Source organism: Phaenicophaeus curvirostris, chromosome 16, assembly GCF_032191515.1.
Source record: "Phaenicophaeus curvirostris isolate KB17595 chromosome 16, BPBGC_Pcur_1.0, whole genome shotgun sequence".
NCBI lineage: Eukaryota > Metazoa > Chordata > Aves > Cuculiformes > Cuculidae > Phaenicophaeus > Phaenicophaeus curvirostris.
In genome coordinates, this window is record NC_091407.1 from 16,967,168 (window position 1) to 16,986,011 (window position 18,844).

The window sequence follows — 18,844 nt, forward strand, 5'->3', positions numbered from 1 at the left end:
CATCCATTCCACCCCTGCCATGGGCAGGGACACCTCCCATTGGATCAGGGGCTCCAAGCCCCATCCAGCCTGGCCTGGAAAACCTCCAGGGATGGGGCAGCCACCACTGCTCTGGGCAACCTGGGCCAGGGACTCCCCACCCTCACAGCAAAACATTTCTCCCCCAAGATCTCATCTCAATCTCCCCTCTTGCAGCTTAAAGCCATTCCCCCTCATCCTATCCCTGCCCTCCCTGATCCAGAGCCCCTCCCCAGCTTTCCTGGAGCCCCTTTCAGTACTGGAAGTTGCCCTAAGGTCTCCGTGGAGCCTTCTCTTCTCAAGGCTGAACAACCCAAACTCTCTCAGCCTGTCCTCGTACAGGAGGTGCTCCAGCTTTCAAGAAATCTTGGTCCTTTGAGGGGTGCAGAACAGTTTTGAGCCCTATAGAGGTGTTCTAGAGTGGCTCGGAGAAGGATGAATTATAGAATCATAGTCTTGTAAGTGTCCTGTGTTGAAAAGGACCCACAAGGATCATCGAGTCCAACTGTTGTCCCTGCAAAGGACAACCCCAACATTCACCTGGGGTGTTTTCGAGAGCAAAAAGCACGACAGAAGCATTTCCCAGCACTCCAAGCTCTCTGCAGCAGCTCCAGGTGCTCCCGAGGTCCTCAGAAGAGTTGAGAGCAAGAGCCTGGAGTCATCTGGAGGCACTGCAGGAGCTGAGGGGGAATTTTGCAGGCTGGAGCCCTTTGGGGCAGCTTACAGGAGCTGGGAGGAGGTGGGGGACAGCTTAAAGAGGTGTGGAGCAGCTTAGCTGGGTGGTTTAGAGCATTTAAGGGATTTTTGGAGTGGTTCGGCAGCTGGGTGCTTGGAGAGGTTTAGCGCAGTACAGGACCAGGAAAGCCTCCAGGACGTCCCCAGAGCAAACCCTGAGCAATTCCCTGGTGGGGCTGAGCCACAGCGCCCCAAAGCTCCCCAGAAAGGGGGTCCTGGCCAGGCTGGGGACGTCTTGGTTAAGCTGGGGGGTCCTGGTCAGACAAGGGAGTCCCGGCCAGGCTGTGGAGGGTCCCAATCAGGCAAGGGGATCGCAGTCAGGCTGGGGGATTCCTGGTCAGGTTGGGGCTTCTGGCCAGGTCGGAGGACACCTAGGGGGATACCAGGCCAGCTCCAAAGGTCACTCACTCCACCTGGATCCCACCAGGACAGGGATGGGTGACTCCTCCCCACTTCCCACCTGCAGAGCTCGACTGGTGGGGAGGGTTTGTCTCCCTCCTTAATCCACAACCCCCCAAACCCAAGACCCTCTTTAGGGCAGTGGCATTTCCACTCCGGTCCAGCCCCACTGTGAGGATGCTTGGAGCTTCCCCTGCAGAAAGAAACTCTCGGGGCAGGAATAGTAACAGCTTTTAATCCAACAAGAATTGATACATCAGTTAAGACAATACTGTTTTTGCCTCTTTTTGGGGGGAATTCCTTCACATACCGGTGGGGAAAGAGGAACCTTTTAGGGAAGTACAGTTTCTGGGCTGGTTCTTTTCCTTTTCCATAGGGCCTTTAAAGCATGGTGAATGTGCAAGTCAGTGCTTTGTTTGCTTAATATTTTTTTCCCGGTGCTTATTTACAGTTACAGTACCTCTTTGTGAGCGACAGGAAAAAAAAGACAAGTGTTTGAACCAGGGATCCACGATCCCAAGTCGAGAAAGGCAGATCTCCCATATTTATATATTTATATATATATAGATATGTTTTTTGTGTATACACAGATACATTTCTCTCTTCTTTAAAGTATTAAAAAAATGATCAACCTTCATTCTATAAAAATACCTACTCTAGAAGATAGAAAAATTTTCCCTCTCTAAGTATACACTGATTTACACCCAAAACTTCTCTGGAAATCTACATTACGTGGCTTCTTCCCGCCGACTCGGGGCAGGGAGGGGACTGGATGCCGGGGACGAGAAGGGGTACGGGAGTGCTTGGCGCTCACCTCACCCAAGGGTTTTGGGGCTCAAGGCCATGGGGTTTGAGCGCCCGGAGGTGAAGTGTTTCGAAAGGAGGGGGAGAGGGAGGTTGAAGGCAGCTGCCACCTCTCCCGGCACAAACAGCGCGTGGGCTGCTCTGCTGGGAAAGCGTTTTGGGGAGATGTGGCCCCCCCAACGCACCGGAGGCCAAGGGATCGCTGTGGCTTATGTGTTCAGGCCACTCGGCACTTCTAAAACCTGACAAGCAGGAAAAAGAACCGCTTTTTGGGGGCCTGAGGTACTGAGTGAAGCTGGATCCTTGGGAAGCCGCCGGCTACCTCCTCCCGGGAGCCAGAGAGGAGCGGGGTGGTGGAAGCGGCCGCTCCCCAGGTTGATGCTCCACCACGGCCACTTGTGCCAGCGAGCCAAAAGCTGTCTGGTGCAAACATGGCTTTTGTTTCTCAGGGAGCTGCTGTTGGATCCTCTGCTCTCCTCTCACCCGCGGCATCGATATTTCAGCCGGGGGCTGAGAAATGAGATCTGCTGCTCCGTTTCCTAGGGCAAAGCAGGGAAAGGTGGCTGGAGCAGGCTCTCCCTCCAGGACTGCAGCTATCACCAGCAGAGCCCTGCTCCAGGTGGGAATGGCACACTGTCCCCAGGCCAGGGACCTTGGGAGGTGACGTGGAGAGCTCAGCCCTCTCCACTGCGGCTCCATGCCCCCGTGCCATGCCAGGCAAGCCAAGCTAGGATGGGGCGAGGTGGCCAGGACCAGCCTCCAGTGCAAGTTGAAGAGTCGCAGCCTTTCCCCAGTCCCTGCAGGCTGGACAGACAGCACCCGTGTGTCCCACCTCTCCTCTGAGAGCTCAGCAGGCGCCCACAGAGCCCGTGGCAGAGCTGGGAGCGGGGAAGAGGGTGGCGGGGCCGACGGTAGTGAGCCACGGACAGCGAAAATAAATAAGGAGGCAGGTGACAAAGTGCGCTTATGCCCTGTCCCGAAGGCAGCCGCTCGCCTGCCTCTTTCTGTGAGGGAGAGAGGAGCCAGGGAGCTCTCTGCACACAACCACTTCCTGAGCAGAAGCGGCACGGCAAGGATTAACTGCGCCAGCTGAATGTGGACATTTGCATTAAGTTCATTAAAAAAACACCTCTACAAGTCCGGGACGTGTTTCCCTCTTTCCCAGCTCTGCCCCAGTGAGTGAGTGTGTCAGGGACACTTTGGCAAAGCATTTACTGGGGCTGGACAGGGCAGGAAGGGAAAATGCCAGCACCGCTTATTCCTTCTCTGTCCCGTTATCCCACAGTTGAGAGAAATCCTCTCCTTACAGCTCCTGCTTGCACCCTGCGTGCCGCTGTCAGAACAGTTCCCAGCTTCACGGCAGCGGGGCTGATGCAGGTCCTTCCTCCAGTTGTCTGGTGCCTGGGTTTCTTCTCCAGGTTCCCTTTCACCCCTCAGAACCAGAAGGGTTTCAAAATAGCACAGTAAGACAACGAAGCCTTGCTGCTGGTTTTCTTTTTCCCTGGTCCGCTGGCTAATTCACCCACCGGTCTGACGCGATGCTTCCTTGTGCCTTCATCAAGAGCAAAGACGTTTTGAGTCCCTCTTTATCCTCTCAGAGCACCAAATCCACACCCATCGACAAGCACGCGGCCGGTGAATCTCGGCTGCTCTTACTTCACTTCCAGGATGGAGGGATTCGTCTCCATGATGGCCACAATGATCCTGTCGATGTAATCCTGCAGGCGAAAGTTGATCTCCTCTTGCTTCTGAATCGCTTCCATGAGCTGCAAAGGAGGGAGAGAGGGAGTGAGAGGTCCCTGCTTGCTGCTGCCCAGAGACCAGTGAGGCTTCTTGTGGCTCTGTGCACCCACAGAGATTACCCTCTTCCTCCTTCTGTTCCTGCCCAGGCAGAAGTGCTTCACAGCAGGACTGCCAGGGAGCAGATGGGTCACAGGTGATTTCTGCAGGCTCTGGAACACCCAGCAGAGGCCCCGGCTCCTGCCCTGCAGGACACCCTTATGCCCACTGGGTCTACCCTGATAGATGCTCCTGCATCCTCAACACAGGATTGTGATTTCACGTCATAACCCTCAGCACAGGAAGGACACGGAACTGTTGGAGCGAGTCCAGAGGAGACCATGGAGATGATCCAAGGGTTGGAGCACCTCCTGTACGAGGACAGGCTGAGAGAGTTGGGGTTGTGCAGCCTGGAGAAGAGAAGACTCCATGGAGACCTCAGAGCAGCTTCCAGTACTGAAAAGGGCTTCAGGAAAGCTGTGGAGGGGCCCTTGATCAGAGAGGGCAGGACGAGGGGGATGGTTTTCAGCTGCAAGAGGGGAGATTGAGATGCGATCTTGGGAAGAAATGTTTTGCTGTGAGGGTGGGGAGGCCCTGGCCCAGGTTGCCCAGAGCAGTGGTGGCTGCCCCATCTCTGGAGGTGTTCAAGGCCAGGCTGGATGGGACTTGGGCAGCCTGATCCAGTGGGAGGTAGAACTGGATAGGCTTTGAGGTCTCTTCCAACCCAAACCATTCCATGATCCCCAGGTCTCCAAACCATGCAAGTGGGTGCCAGAGCGCAGTGAGAGCGCAGGCACAGGAGGCTGAGCCCACCTGCTAGAGGAGCAGGTGCTGGTATCTCTGGGGCTCCCCCAGCCTCTCCCTGTCCTTGAGCAGCTCTGACCCAAGTTGAGGTGCTGCCCTCAGCTACTGGCCCTGCTCACTCCTGTCCTTCCTCAAGTTCCCAGCCAGATGGGACCTTGGTGAAAGCAGGGAGCATCACATCTCCCTTGGCCCCGCTAAACATGTGTGCTCTCCCAGGGTGTGAGTGATATTCTGACAGGGAGGCTTGTGCACCAGCACGTGGGATACAGCCACGGAAGCCAAGATCCCTTTCAAGAGCAGTTTTAAGGCAGCTACAGGCAGATAGACACACCCTGCACTCCTTGGTCTGTCCCAGAAAGAGGAAGACAGTCACAGGGCAGGCAAAGCAGAGCCGCCAGAATCAGCAAACTAGAAGCAAGCAGCTTCCCCTGTTCCCAGGACAGAGGGCTGGCAGGCAGGGTAAGCCCTGCAAGCTCCCCAAGTAGTTGTGTGGGTATTTCTTTGCTCCCGAGAGTTTTTGAGTGGATTTTGGGAGTGACCTCCAGCACAGACGGGGACACAGCAGTTTCTCCCATGCCCTTGGTTGGCCGAGGGGAGAGAAGAAGCACCAGCCCTTTCCATGTAAGCGGTACCCAGTGGCACATACCTCGTCTCTGGAGACTGAACTGATCTCTGCTGCCAGGGATTCAGAGAAGGAGGCCGAGAAGAGGTTCTTGGCTCCCTGGATGCTCAAGTTAATGATCTGCCCATTCAGTTCATCGTTCTGCTCCTTAAGGCTCCTGTTATCCTGTTCACAAAAGACCAACATCAGATGCTGCTGAAGCTCGTGGTGCCCCAAGAACAGAAGTGGCCCGGGAAAGCAGGGGCACTCATCCTAACCAGCAGCTCACACAGCACTGGGAACAGCACTGTCTCCTGACTCAAATTTGGCAGAGCCTGGAGAACCAGTGGAAATCTGGGAGATGCTTGGGAGATCCAGGGGACACAGCAGAGAGGGACTCTTTGGTGTACACGCTGTCCTTTGGAAGAAGGAGCCAACCTTCCCCCAGAACAGGGCAGCAAGAAAGCAATGGGCCGATGGATCCATGGTCAGGAGCCCCCTGGTCCCCACTGATCACACCTCCGTGTCAGGGAATCTGCATCTTCTTTTGCAGACCATGTAGCCAAGATGCTTCCCTTCCTTCCCAGCCCTGCGTACCTGCTTGAGCTGCTTGATCTCTTGCTCCAGTTCCGTCTCCCGCGTCCTGCTGTTGTACTCCTGGAGCCCCATGCTGCTGCTTCTGCCCCTTCGCTGCTCAGCTTCCAGTTTGAAGAGCTGCAAGTGCTCGAGCTGCTTCCTGAGGTCCTCAATGAGCTGCAGCATAAGAGAAGGGGACTACTGAGTGCTGCATCCCCTGCAAGTATGGCAGATCACACTGGTCACGGCTGGTGTGACAATTGGGCTGGTCCTCCAGCTGGAAGCAACCCCATCGACTGCAGGATTAACAGACCCTTTCTGGGGGTCCACGTGGCTTCTCCTTCCTCCCTGCCTCTACCAAACAGGAAAGGGGCAGTGACCTCAATACATGAGAGCAGCCCAAGCTCCAACAAGGACTTTGTTACAGCACCAGAGATCACAGAATCATGCAATGGTTTGTGTTGGAAGGGACATCAGAAACCATCCAGTTCCACTTCCTGTAATGGGCAGAGGCACCTCCCACTGGATTAGGGGCTCCAAGCCCCATCCAACCGGGCCTCGAACACCTCCAGGGATGGGGCAGCCACCACTGCTCTGGGCAACCTGGGCCAGGGCGTCCCCACCCTCACAGCAAAACATTTCTTCCCAAGTTCTCATCTCCACCTCCCCTCTTGCAGCTTCAAACCATTCCCCCTTGTCCTGTCCCTGCCCTCCTTGATCCAGAGCCCCTCCACAGCTTTCCTGGAGCCCCTTTCAGCACTGGAAGCTGCCCTAACGTCTCCCCACAGCGTTCTCCAGGCTGCACAACCCCAACTCTCTCAGCCTGATCCTCGCACAGGAGGTGCCCCAGTCCTCTGATCATCTCCATGGCCTCCTCTGGCCTCGCTCCAACAGCTCCATGTCCTTCCTGTGCCGAGGACTCCAGAGCTGAACGCAGGACTCCACATGGGGTCTAAGCAGAGCGGAGCAGAGGGGCAGAATCCCCTCCCTCACTCTGCTGGTCCCAGTGCTCTGGATGCAGCCCAGGACATGTTTGGATGCTGGTTCCAGCTCTGCAGCAGAACCCCCAGCAATGCAGGCTCCCACTCAGGCAGTTCCTCCTGCCTGAGCACTGTAAATCCCGAGTGCTCTCAACATCACCAAAATGACAATCCATCCCACTCTCAGGCCCAAAGCAGCTTTCATACCACAACAACAAGCCCCGCTTGACCCTCCAGCTGGAATTATCAACCACCCAGGCACCTGGAAGGGGCTGATGGAGCAGTTTTTCCGTCCCCTAGCACAGAGGAGCTGGCAGCTCTCACCCAGGCAGCCTTGCAGCCCTCTCCTCCCACCTCCACGTGCCATTGCCACAGTGCTTCTGCCACTGCTTCTTCCATGCAGGAGAGAAATGGGCCCCAGGGGAAAAGGGCAGGGTGGCAGAGCCCCATGGGGTTTGCAGATGCAGACACGCTTGGCTAATTTAATACTCAGTTAAGCTGTTGTGCTACCTTTCTTTGCCCAGGCAGGACCAAATGCTCCAGCTACACCTATTTTTGGAGAGGCTGCCTCCAGCTTCCCCTCAGAGCCCCAATCTGGGGGACAAGGCTGTTGAAGGCAGCCCCGACTCTACTTACCTCCTGCGTCGACTCCTTCTCCTTCTGGAATTGGTGCCTCTCCTGACTCAGCTTGTCCCCCATCTTCCTCTTTTTCTCCTGCTCCTCTGTGAGTTGCACTGTGAGGTCTTCAATCTCATCCAGCAGCTTCTGCTTCTCCTGTAAACAACAAGGAAGGCGAGAGTCACAGGGCCCACTCTCATTCAGCGCTGCCAAGGCTCTTCCCTCTTATTCAAGGACACGGCGCATGCTGAGCACTGCAGGGAAGGCTCTTCTCGCTGACGCATTTGGATGATCTGCCTGCTGGGATTTCATTCGTTGTCTGAGGGCTTCACAGCCCAAGGTCTTTGGCAGCAGCAAGAGGAGCCACACATCAAAATAGCACTACTAAGAGAGAGGGAATAAGCGATGACTCAAATGCACACAGGCAAATATCTGCCCGTGTGTAGCTTTCTGGGCAGCTTTCTGGGACAGGGCTGTGGCAGGACTGGGGACAGCACAGTGGCTACAGGCCAAGAAGAGACATTAAATCATACAGTTCCTGGGGTCTAAATTTCATAAAAGCCAGGAATCCAAGATCTGAAGTGACTACAAGAAGGATGTTGAGGCTCTGGAGCGAGTCCAGAGAAGAGCAACGAAGCTGGTGAAGGGGCTGGAGAACAGACTTCATGAGGAGCGGCCGAGAGAGCTGGGCGGGGTTAGCCTGGAGAAGAAGAGGCTGAGGGGAGACCTCATTGCTCTCTACAACTACCTGAAAGGAGGTTGTGGAGAGGAGGGTGCTGGCCTCTTCTCCCAAGTGACAGGGGACAGGATGAGAGGGAATGGCCTCAAGCTCCGCCAGGGGAGGTTCAGGCTGAACATTAGGAAAAAATTTTTCACAGAAAGGGTCATTGGGCACTGGCAGAGGCTGCCCAGGGAGGGGGTTGAGTCACCTTCCCTGGAGGGGTTTAAGGGACAGGTGGATGAGGTGCTGAGGGACATGGTTTAGTGTTTGATAGGAATGGTTGGACTCGATGATCCGGTGGGTCTCTTCCAACCTGATGATTCTATGATTCTATGATTTAGGGATGCTCATTCTTGTTTCAGATAGGAAAGAATTGAATTGAGGACTGAACCAAGAAGGAATACAGGATCAGAAAATCATTAAGCTTGGAAAAGACCTCTCAGCTCATCCAGTCCAACTGTCAGCCCAACCCCACTGTGCCTACTAAACCATGTCACAAAGTGCCACAGCCATGTGTTTTGTGAAACCCTCCAGAAATGGGGACTCCCCCACCGCCCTGGGCAGCCTCTGCCACAGCTTCACTGCTCTGAAGAGAGAAATTTTCTCTTCCATCCAACCTAACCCTCCCCTGGCACAACTTGAGGCCATTCTCTCTCATCGTATCACTTGTTCCTTGGGAGCAGAGCCCAGCACCCACCTCACTCCTTTCCAGGAGCTGCAGAGAGTGATGAGGTCTCCCCTCAGCCTCCTCTTCTCCATGCTAAACAGCCTCAGGGCCCTCAGCCGCTCCCACAACCCCTGTTCTCCAGACGCTTCCCCAGCTCCGCTCCCTTCTCCAGACACACCCCAGCCCCTCAAGGTCTTTCTTGGAGTGAAGGGCCCAAAACTGAACCAGGATTTGAGGTTTAGCCTCCCCAGCGCCGAGTGCAGGGGACGATCCCTGCCCTACTCCTGCTGGTCACATCATTTTTTGGCCAGGTCTAGTCAGGATGTAAAACACAGAGCCCAGATGCTGTGCTCCAGCCCCTTCTTAAAGTGTTATATACCCTGACAGTGTTAGTGGCAGCAGGTAAAGCTTGTCACGGTGCAGGTGGGACACTTCCCTGCAGAGCAGCCCCTTCTGCCCATGACCAGGCTAACACCGCCCCAGGCTCACAGCATCCACCCCAGCTCTCCCATGGGGAAGGGTTTGGCTTCCAGAAAGACAACAATTGTCAGCAAGCAAGGCTGGTGATGGACAGACTATGCCACAAGGAGGTGAGGAGCAGCTCCAGGTGGGATTTCTGGCTGCTGGGTGTGGGGGTCCTGGTCCTTGGAGCAGAGGACTAAAAGCACTGCACCAGCAGGATTTGCAACACTGACAACAAAACCATGATTTCGGACAAGAGATGAGATAGTTTATCAGCAGGGCTTCCTTCCTCAGCAGGGAGGGGCAGCAACTACACCTCTCACTCCTCCTTAATCCCATTAACTGGGGAGAAAAGCAGCCTTCTCTGCAGAGAGATTACAGATCAAAACCAACTTTGTGTGGCCAAACACACCTAGACAAGAAGTATCTTCAGACCAGCAGTGGTTTTCCTACCCCCTGGCCTCAACGTGCTTTGCTTACAGGGTCTTGGCAGATGAAGACTACTTCATCGTGGACACCACAGGTAGAGCTGGAGCTGCAGTGCTCTCCCAGAGGCTCAAAGATGGATCAGAGAGCCTTCAGCTGTGCAGAGAGGTTTGATTGCACTTAGAGGTCAATCCTACATCTGCCACAAGCTTAAACAGAAATGAAACACAGCCTTTGTAGCAGATGTTATGTCTGTAGCCCACAATTCCCTCGAAGAATGAGGATCTTGACCATATCCAGCACCTTAGCACACTTCCCACCCCAGGCCTGTCTTAAAGGGCAAGAGGGGAGAGGATCTGGGAGATAACACGGTGCTCTGGAGACTCAACACAACACAAATCCAAGGCGAGTGTGCATCTGCCCAGGCTGGAAGCGGAGATGAAGCATGCCTCCTCCTCTTCCTCCCTAGTAGTAGCCTCTCCTACAGGGATGGGGACAAGCTTCCACAAGAGGGCATGAGTCCTCTCCTAAGAGCCAGAACTGCAGCTTGGCTTCTTGCAGGCTGCGTGGCCACAGAGGGATTTCTTAGGGGTTTGTCAGTCCCAGCTTCCAAGCCCAACACTGGGAACCTACATGGGTGGTGGTATAGGATAGCTTTGGTCTGAGATGAGGTCTGCAGGGACTGGAAGGCACAAGCATGGAATCACAGAACGGTTTGGGTTGTAAGGGACCTCAAAGCCCACCCAGTTCCATCCCCTGCCATGGGCAGGGACACCTCCCACTGGATCAGGAAGCTCAAAACCCCATCCAATCTGGCCTTGAACACCACCAGGGATGGGACAGCCACCACTTCTTGGGGCAGAAGCTGATTTGCTCATTAGATTAAATGGATCTCATGTAGACTGTCTGTATAAATGAGGATTTCGGCTCCAGGCGTGAACCCAGGAACAGCTCCAGCTGGGGCACCCTGAGCACGCACTGTTCTCACCTCTTCAAGTCGTTCAATGTTGGCTTTTAAACAAGGAACGCAGGATCTCAGCTCGCTGTTTTCATCATCCAATTGCTGCAGCCTGCAATAGCAAGAAGATGTGTAAGAAACTCTTCCAGACATCCTAAGTGGAGCAGACTTGGTTGCAACATTACTAGGGATACTAAATGAGGACCCGCTGAAGGCAAGCCAGCAGTGATCTATCTCTTGAAAGCAAACCCCAAGAGCTGAGTATTTCTATTCCAAGAGAATAAAGGAGGGGATCCACACGATTTCTGGCAAGCCCGCTGTCCAGTGCCCTCTCAACCAGGCCCAAAGCTATTCTTTAAGACCAAGGGCTTTGTTTGTGTCCACAGGCAGCCTCAGGAGACAGATTGCCTGGAGAGTCAGGGCAGGGCTTCAGAGAGGGCTTCAGCTTTGCACTCTCCAGGCAGAGTCACATCCATTTGCCACAGTACTACAAGCCCAGTAAAAAATCCCACTGCCCTCATCTTTGATTTGCTGCAAGGGCTAAGCAATAGCAAACCCTGTTCTGGATAAGCAGCAAAAAAACACTCCATCAAAAAACCTGTCCCCTGAAACGAAACCTCTCCCACACCACTGTTTCCTTTTGAAGCACCCTGTCCAGGATACTGCCTGGTGGACAACCCATCCTAGATACTTGCCCATATCCATGGAGGTGGAAAACATCTAAGGATCAAATCTACTTCCATGGGTTACTCACAGGAACAACCACTAATAAACTACCTCTGCATTCCCACACTGTGGGGCAGCCCCACGGATGGAGAACGTGAACTGAATTTCAGCTGGATCGGGGAATAAAGAGTGTGAGAACAGGTTCATGGAAGGGTTTCATTTTAGACCAAAGGTAGGAGTTTATAATGCCTTCAGTTACACTTTAAACCAAGTTAAACACACTGTCTACCACACTTTGTCTCCCCAAAGGCTGCAGATGCAAAGGCTCAGCCTGTACACGTGTCCCAGCGTGTGCCTGCTGGTCCAGGAGCCCTTTCATCACACACCCCTGCCCCAGCCCCACCTGGCCTGCAGGTTCTCAATCTCAATGCTCTTCTCCCTCTCCATTTTGCTCAGCAGCTCCCTCTGTTTCTTGATCTCCTCCAGGAGTGTCTGGTCAGCTCTCAGCTCCTGCTCCTTCAGCTGTTCCTCGAGAGCGTTTGCCCTGCAGAAAGGAGAGAGGATTAATCATTCCTAACGGCTCACCACCAGCATGCTTCCATCCCAAGGGAGTGATTAGACTCTCTCCCCAACCCTTCTCCCATCCCAAAGAATAACCAGGAGAAGGAGACTGTAAAACAGAGTGAGCTGCCAGGGGAAGTGCACCCATCGCTGTTTCAAGTAGGAAGTGGGTCTGGGCTTCACTTCTTTTCAGCAGATGCAGTGGGAACACAACATGGTCCATGAAATCCCCAAGGACACTACGCTGACCACATGACACTCAAACAAAACAAGCCAGGTGGTACATGCTGGTATTGGAGAATTATAGAATGGTTTGTCTTGGAAGGGCCCTCAAAGCCCATCCAGTTCCACCCCCTGCCATGGGCAGGGACTCCTCCCACTGGATGCGTTTGCTTAAAGCCTCATTTGATCTGGAACAACTCCAGTATTGCCTCTGGTTTGTCAAGTCTCCAAGCTGCATCAAACCCCTCTTTATGAGGGAGAGCAGCCAGGGGAAGAGGTGACGGTGAAAGCAGAGTCATAATCCTATAACCCACAGCCCGTGGGTGACAGCCACCGCATCGCCCAGGACAAGCTGCTTAATCTGAATCTCACCCCAATCCTTCTCCTTTTCACTCTCCCAAATTCCCAACAAAAAAATATATGGGATGCACAGGTCAACTTTCGCTGTGGGCCAGTGTAACAGCAAGTCCCAGGCAGTGCTGGGACTGTGCCGGTTGCCGGCAGCTGCCGTGTTTGCTCGGCCAGGGCTGAGATACTCCAGAGAGTCTCCAGCCCTCGCCCTGTGCCGCTGCAAATCCCCCAACCCCAGCAGCGCTCCAAGAGCAGAGCTTTGCCAGAAAGCCGGTGTGTTGGAGTTTACACCACAGCTTTGCACAGGGAAGGCTTTTTTGCCAGACAAACCCACTCTTCAAGCAGCAACTTGGAGCTTTACTCGATTCAAAGCCGGCTGACACTTCTGGGCCAAGCCGCTGCAGTGGAGACCTTCCCTTCGCTGCAAAGTTTATCAGGGCTTAGAGAAACCTTTGTTTGAATCGCTCGGTTCCCTGACACGATTGTTACTTAACAGTCTTACAGTTTATCTATAGATAAACTCCTGCTGGATTTATCTCCTGGGGTTAAAACGCTGCTGGAAGGAAGAAGCCTGCCGGATTAGTGAAGACAGTGATTACATTAAATGGGATCCAAAGGGCTGCACCCCAGCCAGGATCCAAAAGCAACTGGATCAAGGCTGGCCATGTACAGTAGAGACGGGACCTTGTTGTACCTTCAACCCAGACGTAACAGGTGAAATAAGGGCCAGAAAGAGTCCATAATGAGTTTGTTCTTCTCGAATAGGAAGCTTTCCAAGGGGCATGACCCCTGCCTTAGACCTCCAAGCCAAGCCCTGCAGCTCCAAAGTCCCACAGAGACCTTTCAGGGTGGATCCCCCATTTCAGGGAGGTTGGAACTGGATGATCCAGGAGGCTACAAAGATGATCCAAGGGCTGGAGAACCTCTCATATGAGGACAGGCTGAGAGAGTTGAAGTTGTTCAGCCTGGAGAGGAGAAGGCTCCGAGGAGACCTTAGAGCAGCTTCCAGTACTGAAAGGGGCTCCAGGAAAGCTGGAGAGGGGCTCTTGATTAGGGAGGGCAGGGTTAGGACAAGCAGGAATGGTTTCCAGCTGAAAGAGAGGAGATGGAGATGAGATCTTAGGAAGAAATGTTTTGCTGTGAGGGTGGGGAGGCCCTGGCCCAGGTTGCCCAGAGCAGTGGTGGCTGCCCCATCCCTGGAGGGGTTCGAGGCCAGGTTGCATGAGGCTTGGAGCCCCCGGTCCAGTGGGAGGTGTCCTTGCCCATGGCAGGGGTGGGACTGGATGGGTTTTGAGGTCCCTTCCAACCCAAAGTTTCTATGATTCTATGACTTTTAAGGTCCTTTCCAAACCATTCTATGATTTTATGACATGCAAAGGGTGAGGGTCACATAAAGAAAAGAGATAAACAAAGACCTAAGCAGCACTACTAGAGAAAGCAGAATATTGCAAAGGAGGGAGAGGCAGGCTGGCAGCATTGGAGTGGGGCAGCATTGGGTCCTGCCTGAGCTGCAAGCTGCTTCCCAAGCTCCTGCGCATTTGCCAGAGCCCCAGCAAAGCTCACTCAGGATGCCACAATCCCCCCCACAGCCCTGTAGCAGAGAAAGCAGCCTGAACCCTGTCTGGATTTAACCCCAGAATCTCTTGCCCGCAGCTGGCCTGCGGGAAAGGCGACCGGTGCTGCAGCATGCGTAGGAGGTAAGGAAAGGCACGGCAGGCGATGCTGAGCTGCACTTTGGCTCTGGCACAAGCCAGGCTCCCCTACCTGTGCACGAGCTGCAGGTTCTCCTGCTTGAGGCGGCTGTGCTGCTCACCATTAGCGGCCGTGTCCTTCTCCAGCTCTGTCACCCGCTTCTCCAAAAAGACCACCTGGGTGATAGGAGAGAGAAGGATCAGACGCCTGTGCTTAAACCCACTGGCAAAGAGGCACCGAGTGCTGGAGCAGCTCCCACCCTGCTCACTCTGGAGCTTCCTCAGTTTGTTGTACTGATTCAGTCACCCCAACACCGTTCCTGGTGTTACCTGCATCCCAGTCTTCACCGCACAGGGTAGCCCGAGCTGTCACGGAGCCTCATTCCTGCACCAGCTACTTAAAGATTGATGGTTGGATGCATCAGCGTCAGGTTGATTTAAAGCATCCTTTTAAAAAAACATTTTACACCCTGGTTTCTCACTTTTTGATGTCTCCCATGTACCAATATGGGGCCAAACACTCCACTCTTTCTTTCCTTAATCCAACACGGAGGTCTAGAGGGGTCCTAGTTGGCTCGCTGGAGCTCCACTGCATCCCAGTGCAGCCCAGAGGCTGGTGATAACCACACACTAACTAAAACAAGACTGAAGGTTCCTGGATTCACAGGATCTTATTTCTCTTATTTCACGTGTAAATAAAGTCATGTAGGAGGAAATGATGCTAGCTGGAAGGATCTGAGTCTTTTCTTCTTGTACCTATATTATTTCAGCTGCGTTTGCATTTTCATTCTCTTTCCCTAAAGAGTGCATGACTTCAAAAAGCAAAGGGGAATGGGGATGCTCCTGTGCTTCCCACCCCAGAGGGCAGAGTTTGTGGTTCCCAAAATCCCATTTACACCCATACACAAACAATTCTGGAAGAGAAGCAACGAGGAGCCCGTCTGCAAACCCCGAGCCATCGCTCTGGGGAGAAGGGCAAGCGACGGGCAGGTGTATGAAAAAGCAGAATCATGTGGAATCACAAAGCCTTTCCCAGGAGGACACAAACGGTTTACCAAGCCAGATGCCTTCAGGCACATGTTTTATTCAACTTTCAGACTTGGAAAACCACTGATTTTTAAAATTTTTAAAGGTCTTCTCTGCATTATAATTAGACTTGAATGCAGCCACACATGCATGTTTCTCCTCCACGTGCTGCTCCATGCAGCTATTTGTGATTCCAGAATTAAGAAGCCATTTTCAAGGCATTTCAGGGCTTCAGTAAACATTCACACAAGCCACAACTCATCCATCTTTCACTTCCCTGCTTTCCCTGAGCTATTTTTAGATAAGGGGGCTCAAACAAAAGCTTTCTTGTGCTCCTGCCCTCTCCCATCTTGCCCTATAATCCTTTTTGCATAACAGCCCCATAAAACCCAACAGGACCAGCACAAAATCAGCTTTATATCCTTAAGACATGAATATGCCAAGCAAAGGAAGTCCTTGTTTCGCGTCAGGCGACTTTGGTCATCTCAGAAATGCAGAATTTGAGAACACATTAAGAGAACGAGAAGTGAAAATACAGCCTGCAAAGAGCTGCCCCCTTCTCCTGGAGCAGGCAGAGCATTTTCACCCTAGGAAAGGGCACCAGGGCCACCTCCTGGCTGACAAGACCATTCGACTTGGAGCGTTCGTAGTCTCCATCCCCTAGATGCAGAGCGCTCTGTGTGTCCCAGCTGTACTGATCTACCCAATGCCAGCCTAGGATAGATCTGGGTACTGATCTACCCAGCCTAACTCCTGCCCAGGCATCTCAGAACATCACAAGCCACTGCACGGTCCAGGACAGTGCAGACAGCACCACTCTTACCTTGTCCGTGATGTCCTCTTCTGTGCACTCCAGCGTATCCCGGTAAGACTCCTCCATCACCCCCACAGACAGCGTGCTCGTCTGATGCAACTGTCTATAACAGAGACAAACCACCCCAACCCACAGCAACACCAACATTAGAGCGAACATCGCAGGACGTGGCCATTTCAGATGAAAAGTGCTACTGCAGCATATGGTCCCCTCGCTCCCCTCCACTGCTGCCACCTCCTTTTCTGAGGGGATTTAATGGCACTGCTCCTTCCTGGGCTGCAGGATTTACAGCAAAGGATGGTGGGGACAAGGTCCTTGGCAGAGCAGGACCTTCACCACGAAGTTCTCCAAGTTCACCACCTCCACGTATCCGGATCACAGGGCTGAGCGTGTGGCTGCTTACCAGCTGAAGGAATGTGCCCTGTGAGGAAGCGCAGATGTGGACACATGCTGCTGGGACTTCATACTGTGATCATTTACTTTTGCTCTTTGGAATGGGAAGAGATAAGAGCTCACTCATTTCACTTTCTGTCTTTATGAACATCCCAAGGCTGTGTATTATCCAAAGGACAGAGTACTCTGCTCTAGGCACCGATAAGGCTCATATAAGAAGTGGGGGGTGGGAAGTGTAAGGAGAGGAAAGGGAGAAAACACCCTGATGCTGTTGTGAAACACCCCAGCCCACCTCCCCACACTGGCTGTGACAGCTGAGAACGAGCTAATCATTACCAAGACCTTATGACACTGGTGGCTGCAACTTTCCAGCAATTTAAAGGACACCCCATGGAAGGGCCAATCTGCACTTAATCCTTGGGTATCGCTACACCTCAGCTCCATCACCTCATGGTACAAGGATCAGAGAATCACAGAACAGTCTGGATTGGAAGGGACCTCAAAGCCCATCCATTCCCACCCCTGCCATGGGCAGGGACACCTCCTGCTGGATCAGGGGCTCCAAGCCCCATCCACCTCCAGGGATGGGGCAGCCACCACTGCTCTGGGCAACCTGGGCCAGGGCCTCCCCACCCTCATTGTGAAAAATTCTTCCTAATGTCTAATGTAAATCTTCCCTCTTCCAACTTAAAGCCATTCCCCTTCATCCTATCACTCCAGGCTCTTGCAAAAAGCCCGTCACCACCTTTCCTGGAGCCCCTTTCAGCACTGGAAGCTGCTCTAAGGTCTCCCCAGAGCCTTTTCTTCTCCAGGCTGAACAACCCCAAGTCTCTCAGCCTTTCCATATAGCAGATGTGGTTCCAGCCCGTGTATCACCTTCATGGCCTCCTCTGGACCCATTCCAACAGTTCCATATCCTTCTTATGTTGGGGACTGGAGAACTAGACACAACACTCTAGGTGGGATCTCATGAGTGCAGAGTAGAGGGGGAGAATCACCTCCATCACCCTGCTGGCTTCAAGAAGCCACTGTTGCCACAGGGAGGGGTGGATGTTTTCCAGCTGTGAAATCCAGACAGATGCTGCCTGGAGAAAGCCACCCTGCTCTCCCACTGCAACACAAACCATGAGCAGCCTGATCCAACTTTGGAGCCAGTGCTGCTTCGAGCAGGGGTGAAGGAGGAAACCACACAAGTCTCTTTGAATCTCATTTTTCCTACGGATTTACAATGTGGGCACTCTAATTCACGTTGCTACAAAACGTGCCCATGCAAATATTCATGGAGCATAACTGGCATTTACTGAAGAGATCATAGCCTTATTTTGCACCCTTACCCTGAGTATATATTTAGATCCCAAAGTCCTGGCACATTTGTCATTTAAATAGTGCCAAGCAGCCAAGATTTTTGATCACAAGCAGATTCCAAAGCAAAAAGGCAAAAAAAATCCTTTACCAAAATAAAAACAACTTCCTAAAAGAAAATGTTTCACCTACAGGAAAGCTGGGGAGGGGCTCTGGATCAGGGACTACATATATAGGATGAGGGGGAACAGTTTTCAGCTGCAAGAGGGGAAATTGAGATGAGAACTTCCAACCCAAAACATTCCATGATTCTATGATACCATCTGGTAATTACAGTATCTGCAACAAAGAGCTTTAAATGGGCTGATCTTAAGGATATGGCTCGACTCTGCAGCAATTCCCTGTTATCTCTCATTATCACAAACTAAACTTGACTGCTCTTGAATTAACCAATATTTACCCAAGACCACAAGACCTAACCACAGAAAACACCTTACAAATGCACAGGGCCAGGAGAGCTCAATCCCCCACAGACAGAGCATCTCCATCCCCAAAAGTCTAACTCAAGTCCTCTCCAAATTCCCTGTGCCAGACACAGGACAAAAAACAGTCCTAAAACAGGAAACCTGGAGACTGGCTGCTCCCTTCAACCTTATTTCCTGTCAGTGTTTTTAACAAAGATAGAGAAAGTAAGGTGACTGGAACTCAGAAACGTAATATCAAGGACCTGCTTCCTCATCCGGAGGAGAAATTACGCCAGGGGAGACCTGCTGACAGCAGGAAAAAAAGAGAAGGGAAAGATATGAGAGCATAGGCAGGCGGGAGAGATGTAGAGAAGCTGTTCAGGGAGCAGGGGGTATGAGCATCACCTGAATCATAGAACAGTTTGGGTTGGAAAGGACCTCAAGGCCCATCCAGTCCCACCCCCTGCCATGGGCAGCGACACCTCCCACTGGATCAGGGGCTCCAAGCCCCGTCCAACCTGGCCTGGAACCCCTCCAGGGGTGGGGCAGCCACCACTGCTCTGGGCAACCAGGGCCAGGGCTTTTCCACCCTCACAGCAAAACATTTCTCCCTAAGATCTCATCTCAATCTCCCCTCTTTCAGCTGAAAATTGTTTCCCCTCATTCTATCCCCGCACTCCCTGACCAAGAGCCCCTCCCCAGCTTTCCTGGTGCTCCTTTCAGTACTGGAAGCTGTGCTAAGGTCTCTCCAAAGCCTTCTCTTCTCCAGGCTGCAGAACCCCAACTCTCTTTTCTTGTACAGGAGG

At 52.9% G+C, this 18,844-nt stretch overlaps 1 protein-coding gene across 6 annotated transcripts in view; it reads right to left on the reverse strand.

Annotated features, from left to right (window-relative positions):
• Window positions 1–1,366: 1,366 nt before the first annotated feature.
• The window catches only part of RAB11FIP3 (RAB11 family interacting protein 3), a 93,030-nt gene continuing 75,552 nt past the window's right edge, over window positions 1,367–18,844 (reverse strand). For all 6 annotated transcript variants that reach the window (XM_069870121.1, XM_069870120.1, XM_069870122.1 and 3 more), the window contains 8 exons: window positions 15,889–15,982; window positions 14,113–14,216; window positions 11,618–11,758; window positions 10,579–10,660; window positions 7,333–7,470; window positions 5,738–5,893; window positions 5,186–5,326; window positions 1,367–3,722 (listed from right to left, as the gene is read on the reverse strand). In XM_069870121.1, coding sequence (XP_069726222.1) covers window positions 3,609–3,722; window positions 5,186–5,326; window positions 5,738–5,893; window positions 7,333–7,470; window positions 10,579–10,660; window positions 11,618–11,758; window positions 14,113–14,216; window positions 15,889–15,982 — 970 coding nt within the window. In that variant the 3' untranslated portion in view covers window positions 1,367–3,608. The remainder of the gene's footprint in view (window positions 3,723–5,185; window positions 5,327–5,737; window positions 5,894–7,332; window positions 7,471–10,578; window positions 10,661–11,617; window positions 11,759–14,112; window positions 14,217–15,888; window positions 15,983–18,844) is intronic.